Below are 8,863 nucleotides of genomic sequence, written 5' to 3' on the forward strand. Positions count from 1 at the left end.
ATATAATTTTAAATATTTTTTCTCTTTTTTCTGTTTGGGTGTTTTAATAAACCTTTGTTAAGAGTTTGACTATGAGATAATGAAATGGATAAGAAGTTAACACTCTCTCTTCTTTATTTTTTTAAAATGAAATGAGAGAGAATAAAATTAGCTTTAATGAATTTTTACTAAAACTTTCAAAATACCCCTAAATATTTAGTGATTTATTTTAAAATAAGGGTCTAATAATAATATTGTCATAAAATTATTTCATCTATTTCCCTTTACATCCAAATACATATTTACCATCTATAAAATAATATTGTCATATATAATCAGTGCACCATCTATAGATAATCAATACATGAAATTCAAAGCATTTACCCCATCAACACATGACAATAAATTAATACATGAATATAAATATTTTAATTTTTGATGAGTTGGAAGGTTAAATAAAGAGAATTCTCATTCCTTCCTAAGGAATGCACCACTTGCCAGAAGGCCCAAAACCTTAGATCATTATGACTAAGGTTCTTGATTTTAAATAGATAGTTGGCTAGATATTCCAAAATATCAAATGCAAGATCATGGAGTTGGCAAAGCTTGGTGAAATTGCAAAATGGTGTATCAATGGTAGCGGAATTTTGGAGTGGAACAAAATTATCCCAATATAAGTAACTTTCAGTCAGGCTTGACACAAGTACTGAAGCAGATATTTTATTTTATTTCACTGTGAGGAAAAAGGCAGAATGTAGGTTGGGGTAAAGAATTAGGTTTCAATAGAGATTTAAACATATTTAAATATACAATTAATATATATATACACACACAACTTGTATATATTGTAATATTAATAGTTAAGACTATTGTCATGTTACACTAGAGTAACTTGGCACATGGTTGCACTTCAATTTCCCACTATATTGTGCTACAAATTCGTGAGTAGAACTCATTCTTGAAAACTAGCTTGCAAGGAGAGGATGCCCAACAACTTATATATGTATGATTAAGCTTGCATTTAAGTTATGTGGGACACTAGAATCATAATAGATTGATTAAATTTGCAGCCCACAACAATACTTACCCATCAATTATGAGAGCATCATCCATTTAGGAAGACATGCTATGGTTAAAAGAAAATACTACCTAAACTATCAGGGAAGGGAAGGGAAGGGGAGGGGAAACTAAAAGTGCCTACAACCCACTAATCTAACATCTTTTCCATGAATGCCATTGTGGAAACTAAAAGTGCCTACAAAGGTAAGTTTCTTTCATTCGGACTACAATGTTTGGGAAAATTTTGATTGTTGATAATTTGCGGAGGCAGCATATGATGTGTCACAACTTAAAATAAAGGTATTATAAAAATGTGATATTTTGTTGCTATCATAGTATTTTCACAATTAGGTGTAAGTTTCTTAGAGCTAGCATTGTCATTTGCTTATAGATCAACATAAAATAATAAAATTTCATACTAAGATGTGTAACAACTTAAAATAAAGGTATTATAAAAATGTGATATTTTGTTGTTATCGTAGTATTTTCACAATTAGGCGTAAGTTTCTTAGAGCTAGCATTCACATTAGCTCATGCAAAATGGCATAAGAGCCAATTTTGCTCAATCAACCCCAAAAGTCACCCACATCAAGTTATGCATTTATTGTGCCAAATGCATTTTAGCTATAGTACTTGTGCAAATATATATCCACGTTGTTGTTGTGAATTTCAGTTTTAATTATTTATGTACATTTTTTTTAGAATAAAGGAAGAGAGTAGATGGTGGTTTTGTTGTTATCACAATATTTTCACAACGACAGAGTTATCAGTTGCTTAAAAATCAAAATCAAAATAAAATAAAATAATAAAATATCATACTATGACCTACCACAACTTAAAATAAATGTATTATGAAAATGTGACATTTTTGTTTTTGTCATAATATTTTCACAACTGTAAAGGTGTAAGTTCTTTATAGGTCAAAATAAAATAAAATAATAAATTATTAGATCGGGACTGAACGCAATTGAAAATAAAGATATTGTGAAAAAAATATTGTAACATTTTGTTGTTGTTACAATATTTTCACAACTACAAAGAGTTAAGTTTCTTATAGGTGAAGATAAAATAATAAACTAGACCAAGACCCATAACAACTAAAAATAAAATTATTGTGAAAATATTATGACATTTTGTTATGTCTCTAAACTTTTTTTGGTTTAGTCAATTTTTGTGAGCCAAAATTCATTATTTCATGCACAATTTTCTTAGGCTGGCCTTTTTTTTTTTCTTTTTTTATGCATCAACATAGTTTCACTGAGGAAAAAAAAAAAAAAAAAAACTTCCTCCTTTATGTTTTAGGTTAGTTCACAATTTCCCCCCTAAAATTTAAAACCAAGCAATATTTATTCCTTTATATTTAGGAAATAATTGAATACCCCCTATTGTTACTCTCTCAATTAAACCCTAACGGGATCTTATGATTCCTATTGTGCAATGTCTAAACTACAACTACTAAATTTTAACATTCCAAAAATTTTCTTTACATATTTTGAGTTTTATGTAGTAGTCATGCTTCATAAGTTGAGATGGTAATATAGATTGTTCTATTTGTTACACAGAAAACACTGATTTAGTAGATTTTAATCTTCTAAAATTATAACTTTATATAATTCGAAAACACACAAGCCTTTTATCATCCTTTTAAAAAGAAAAATTATTTTCTTACTTAAAAGGGTGTTTATTAAAAACTAAATAAGCTAAACACCGTAGCTAGACACATGAAATGTAAGTTGATAAAGAATGGAGTATAAATAAATGTCTTCATTGTGGATGGTTGTAAGTATTTGATGAAAAATTTCAATTGCATATGGTATCCTTCATTGCGAAAATTTAAATATTGTGACAATATCTAAGCAAAACTCAATTACTAATTGTTGGAAGATGAAATTCATTATCATTCTTAGAAATTTTTAGTGAACTATATTCATTATCATTCCTAGTAATTTTTAGTGAGCTTTTAATAGATATTCATATGTTAAATAGCTATACTAAGTTTGTATGTAATCAAAATTCTTATATGAATGATATTAATATTGTATAATAAACATATTTTAGTACATGATTTCATACTTCTTCAAATAAAAGCTCTATTTTAAATTTCTCACTCAAGGAGTGGCACATGTACATGCTACCCAAACTTGTAATATATGCAAACCAGTAAAAAGGCAAAACTTCCATCCAAAAGTGATTTACCTTCAACATCTTACTCTATCATTTCTTCCACACAAAGAAGTGCATCTTACTATAACTAATCCCTTTGGGAGTACATAACGAACTCCATTGCTCCATATTCACCTAAAAGAAATTACTAAAAGGCAAACAAACCTTGGAACATAGTCATGATTAGAAATAGATGTATAGAAGGATATTAACAATCATTGACCTGTCACAACAAAGAGACATTCGTGTGTATACAAATATTGGTGAAAATTGTTTAATAAAATGGAATTTAGAGAAAATGTCTAAAATTCTAAGCTTTTCTTTCAAAATATAATTTTCGTGGTCACACTTCCAACATAAACATTTAATTATTTAACTATTTTCAATTATCACTATTAGGCAAAAAAATTTTTGAGATATCCAAAATTAAAAACTTTAGGCATATGAAGAGGCAGCAAAAGTTTATTTGTGAACCTTTTGTTGTTAATCAAAGTAATTGTAGAACTACAAATAATTGATTCCCCACCCAAAAACACACTCTCTCTCCATCAAATAAAGAGGACAAAACATTTAACAACCAGAAAAGAGTAATTTCAACTTTATCACCGCAAAATGGTCTCTTTATAAAATTTAAAATAAAAATAAAAACTTAGTAACATGCCTTAGTTATTTAATGGCTAGCATTTGAAGAGAGACCATACCCTTTTACAAAGACAACTCATTTAACTGTAAGTAGACATGTGCTAGAACTCCTTGGAAACGTCGATAGTTTCTCAAGAACACCTTCCTCTGACATGTAACTCTCAACTTCAACTGTCATTGTCTTCAAGAGTCTTGACTCCTTTAGAATAAATTTTACAAATTCCACTTCATTTTCAATTCCACTGTATCCACGAAAGTAAAACGTTGTAAGGTGTGAAGACAGAGCATTAGGATCCTTTGGTGGCTCACTAGAGCATAACTGGTTGTGTTCTTCAACATGAGCAGGACTCCAATGATGACACCTATGGTAATCATAACTCTGATGACAGAGACAAGATGACGATAAGTGTAAATTTAGGTAATATTTGCTATTAAAAAAAAAAAAATTCTTACTAACTAAACTAACCCTTTTAAAAAAAAGAACTCGTAGATTTGGAGCCACTCGAAGCAACGCTTGTAAAACATCCCAGTTACGATTATTAAATGTAAAGTCCAGTCGGACCAGATTTTGGAACATAGAACAGAAGGAACCAAAGCCGCGACACTGCATGACAAGATAATAATTATAATCACAACAACATCAAAGCTTGAAGTGGGACTCTAGTTTATAAAGGAAATAGGAAGCTTACCTCTCTAGCACTATAAGAGAATGAAAGGAACTTGAGCTTATTAAGTGGCACAAGAAGCTTGAATACGCTCTCCAATTTCATCTCAAGTCCAAGATCATACAGAGATTCATCATTCTCAATGGACCAAATATGGAGTCTTGCCTCAATTAAGTTGTCTAGTTTTCCAAGGAAAATGATATCGCCCAAAGGACCACCAAACTCAAAGTACTCGAGAGATGGGGCGTCTATTTCATATTTGTAACCAACCACAGGGAATTCACTCTCAAACCAAAGCCTTGCATACTTGATACGCAAAAGTTTAAGGGTAGGTACCCATATTTTTATACAAACATCCTTGGGAAAACTGACTACTTTCAAGGACAACTGTTCAAGGACCGGGCAGGCAGAGAGGAGCCTAGTTAAAGAGTTGCAGTTTCGAAAACTAATTCTTTTGAAACGCAGAATCTTTAGTCTTGGTAATTGAAAGGATAAGGACGATGACAGAAGAGGATGAAAGTCGATTTTCCAGGCTAATTTCAAAACCACTAATGACTTGCAAGACAATATGCTAGGTGACAACTTCCAGTAATTTTCAGTACTGTGTATCCTGAGATCGAATACCTTGAGGTTAGGCGTAGTAACGGTGGTAACCAATCGGTCAAGCTGGTAAGGGTTAACACTATAGTTGTACAACATGCGAAACGTTTGGATGCAGGGTGCTTTGAGTTGAAGTAGACGCAACAGTCTAAAGACTCTAGGGAAATAATTATTGCGGATGTTGAGTATTGGGACGTAAGTCCATAGGGGCTTCCACCGGGTTGACAAAAGGCTTGTTAGGATGGTCTGATTGAATGGGAGGAATGAAACGATGTGAATGAGAACACAGTCCGGAAGATCGCTGATCCTATCCACACCACTGGTGAGAGAGCTAAGAGGATCTCGGATAGAATAAATCTTGATGGGGCAATTTTTGCAAACTCAATTGGCCTATCTGGAGGATTGAGGGTTCTTTGGGATTCTGACCAAGTTGAAGTTGCTGAGATAGCTTCCACTAAGCAAGAAGTTCATGTAATTTTCACGCCCACAGCGAAGCCTCCCTGGCTTCTCTCAGCCATTTATGCTAGTTCGAGGTATGCTAAGAGACGGCTGCTTTAGGAAAATCTTGAGTCTGTGGCCAACCTTCATTCCATGCCTTAGGCAATAGCAGGTGATTTTAATGAAGTGCTTATGGGGGAAGATAAGTTTGGTGGATGTTCGGTCAACATAAGTAGAGCTCTTCGCTTCCAGGATTGCTTGAACAATTGTAGAATGATTGACATTGGTTATTCGGGGCCTCGCTTTACTTGGTCCAACCATCGCCCACTTTTGCAATTGGTTCAAGAGAGAATAGACAGTCTTTGTGAACGCTGAATGGAATTCCCTATTTTTTGAAGCAGTTGTTCTTCATTTGGGAAAAAACTCACTCAGATCATTGCCCTATTAAATTATGTTTTGATAAAGATGGTGGTTCCCTTCCCCAAGCCCATCCGCTTCCAACTTATGTGGCTTTTGGATCCAAGTTTTCTGAGGGTGGTAAGGGAAGCTTGGAATAATTCTCTTCTCTGCATCAAGCTTTGTCAATTTTCTCTTCCAAGGCGCAAAGCTGGAGCAAAAATCATTTTGGCAACTTATTTCATAGGAAGAGAAGGATCCTAGCCAGACTTAAAGGGATTCAAGTTAGTTTGTCTCTAAGACCTAATGATTTCCTGGTTGATCTGGAAAGGAAGCTGAGATTTGAATATGCTAAGGTGGCAAAAATCAAGGAGGAATTTTGGGCTATGAAGGCTCAGATTCTTTGGTTGGTGAAGGGAGATAGAAATACTTCCTTCTATTATACTTCAACTCTTGTGCACCGGAAGCAGAATAGAATTATCTGTATGAAGGACAGAATGGGCAATTGGCTAAATGGGGAAACAGAGATTGCAGATTTTATCAAGCAAGGTTTCTTGGATCTCTTCACCTCAGGTCAGGCCAGCTCTTTCCTGGCTGTATGGGACCCCCCCCCCCCTGTCTGGAAAACTCGCCTTAATATAGAAGCTAATCTCATTCTGATTGCTCCGATCACAGACAGCGAGATCTTTGAGGGTCTTTGGGCGCTTAAACCCTTTAAAGCTCCCAGCCCAGACGGTCTCCATGCGGGGTTTTTCCAGCATTTCTGGCTGATTGTTGGTGACTCTGTAAGAGAGGAGGTTAAAGGGGTTTTCTCTTCAGGGGTTATTCCAGACTATATAAACCAAACCCTCATTACCCTCATTCCTAAATGCAGAAGCCCTGAGTCTTTGTCCAACTACCGGCCAATTAGCTTGTGTAATACAATCTACAAGATAGTGACCAAGATTATTGTTAATTGGATTCGTCCCTTTTTGTCTGGTTTAATTTCTCCACTCCAAGCAGCATTTGTCCCAGGAAGGAAGGGCCTAGATAATGCAATTATAGTCCAAGAGTTAATCCACACAATGTCAAAGAAAAAGGGTAGAACAGGTGTTATGGCAATTAAGCTTGACTTAGAGAAGGCTTATGATCGCCTTGAATGGAGTTTCATTAGAGATACTTTGAATCTTTTCAACTTCCCTGATCATTTAATTTCTCTAATCATGAGCTGCGTCTCCACCACCTTTATCTCTATTCTGTTTAATTGAGGGGCACTGGATGCTTTTCAACCTTCAAGAGAGCTTCATCAAGGTAACCCTCTATCACCTTATCTTTTTATCTTATGTATGGAAGTCCTCGGGGTTTTGATTAAGGGGAATGTCGAGAGAATCTTTGGAATCCAATTAAAGCTTCTCAAGGGGGTCCAAGTTTCTCACATGTATTCTTTGCTGATGGCCTCATGTTGTTCACCAAAGCTAACCGGAAAAATTGTGTTGCCATTAAGGATGTTTTGGACTCCTTTTGTGAGATTTCGGGGCAGAAAATTAGTGGCAAGAAGTCTCGTGTCTTTTTCTCTCCCAATGTAGATCAGAATACAAGGATTGAGCTAGGTGATGTGTTGGGATTCAGGTCTACCCCCTCCCTTGGAAAATACTTGGGTTTTCCCATTAAACATAAAGGTTCTCAACAAGATTTTGGTTTTATTTTGGACCGTATTCAAAGCAAGTTGGTTGGTTGGAAAGCCAACCTTTTATCTCCTGCAAGCAGAGTCGTTCTTACTCAATCGGTCACCTCCACAATTCCTAACTATGTGATGCAATGCATAGCTCTACCTCCTAAAATTTTTCAGGGAATAGATAAGCTGAACAGAAATTTTATCTGGGGTTCATCTGAGAACAAGAAAAATGTCCATCTCATTGGTTGGAACAAAATCACAAAAGCAAAAGAGGAAGGTGGCCTAAGTATTCAAGCAGCCAAGCCGAAAAATACTACCCTTCTTGCGAAGCTTAATTGGAGGTTTCACTTGGAAAAATCCTCCTTATGGGTAAGAGTGTTATCAAACAAGTACCGAGCTCATCGTAGAAGTTTTAGAAGCACAACAACCCTTACTTCGTGCTCATCTACTTGGGTTGGTCTTAAAAAAGGCAAGGAAATTTTTTCAAAAGGTTCCAAGTGGATAGCTGGGAAGGATAGCTCCTTATCTCTCTGGTTTGATAAGTGGCTGAACAAAGGTCCTTTGAGAAGTCTGATTTCTGGACCTCTGAACAAAGGTGAAGAGAATCTTAAGGTGATGGATATTGCTAGCTTCCTTGGATGGAGATGGGCGGGATTATCCTTTGATCTCCCTGCCTCAATTCTTTTGGAAATAAAAGCAACCCCTGTCCCTTTCTCAAACCATAGTGGGGATCGGCTCTCTTGGTTCTCCTCTCCCAATGGCGAGTTCAAGTTGAGGGAGGCATATCACCTTGCAAATTTGGTTGGCAACGATACAGCGAATCAAATTTTCAGAGGAGATTGGGTGTGGAAAGTGCAATCCCTTCTGAAGATAAAACATTTTCTCTGGCAATGTTGTCACCAAAGCATACCAGTCCGGGCCATTCTTGCAAAGAGAGGTATGGATGTTTCTTTTCTATGTCCTATATGCAATAATGCTCCTAAAACTATTATTTATACCTTAAGAGACTGCCCCATGGCACAAAGGTATTGGAACTCCTTTTCTCCTCTGATCCAAAGAAGCTTATTTTATGATACTAATGTGGTGGAGTGGCTGAAACTTAACTGTCAAAGCTCCAAGTCCAGCAGCTCTTCAAGTATGGAGTGGGGTATACTCTTTCCTTTCACTCTTTGGACTATGTGGCTTCATTGCAACAACACTGTCTTTGGAAGAGCTCGTCTCCAAAAAGATTCCAAAACTGAAGCAGTAGCCAAAGCAGCTGAATTTC

General features: G+C 35.5%; 1 protein-coding gene across 2 annotated transcripts; it reads right to left on the reverse strand.

The window, feature by feature from the left end:
• Positions 1 to 3,323: 3,323 nt before the first annotated feature.
• On the reverse strand, positions 3,324 to 5,219 carry LOC115994240 (putative F-box/FBD/LRR-repeat protein At5g56810). Of its 2 annotated transcripts, XM_031118306.1 has the most exons (4): positions 4,533 to 5,219; positions 4,310 to 4,447; positions 3,903 to 4,222; positions 3,324 to 3,349 (listed from the first exon to the last, which is right to left on the reverse strand). In XM_031118306.1, exons 1-3 carry the CDS (start codon positions 5,205 to 5,207, stop codon positions 3,920 to 3,922), a joined length of 1,116 nt encoding a protein of 371 aa, XP_030974166.1. In that variant the 5' UTR covers positions 5,208 to 5,219; the 3' UTR covers positions 3,324 to 3,349; positions 3,903 to 3,919. The 2 variants fall into 2 exon arrangements, with proteins under 2 accessions (XP_030974166.1, XP_030974165.1); XM_031118305.1 differs by lacking the exon at positions 3,324 to 3,349 and having other exon boundaries at positions 3,728 to 4,222.
• Between the last annotated feature and the right edge of the window lie 3,644 nt (positions 5,220 to 8,863).

This window comes from Quercus lobata, chromosome 6 (assembly GCF_001633185.2).
Source record: "Quercus lobata isolate SW786 chromosome 6, ValleyOak3.0 Primary Assembly, whole genome shotgun sequence".
Taxonomy (NCBI): Eukaryota; Viridiplantae; Streptophyta; class Magnoliopsida; order Fagales; family Fagaceae; genus Quercus; species Quercus lobata.

Bases quoted from the DNA above. Each gene is read 5' to 3' on its own strand.
- LOC115994240 (XM_031118306.1), bottom strand. From the start codon at position 5,207: ATGTTGTACAACTATAGTGTTAACCCTTACCAGCTTGACCGATTGGTT. The intron at 4,448-4,532 runs GTAAGCTTCCTA...CTTGTCATGCAG, and splicing joins TCTCTTATAGTGCTAGAGAG to TGTCGCGGCTTTGGTTCCTT. The intron at 4,223-4,309 runs GTTAGTTTAGTT...CTCTGTCATCAG, and splicing joins GAGTTCTTTTTTTTAAAAGG to AGTTATGATTACCATAGGTG.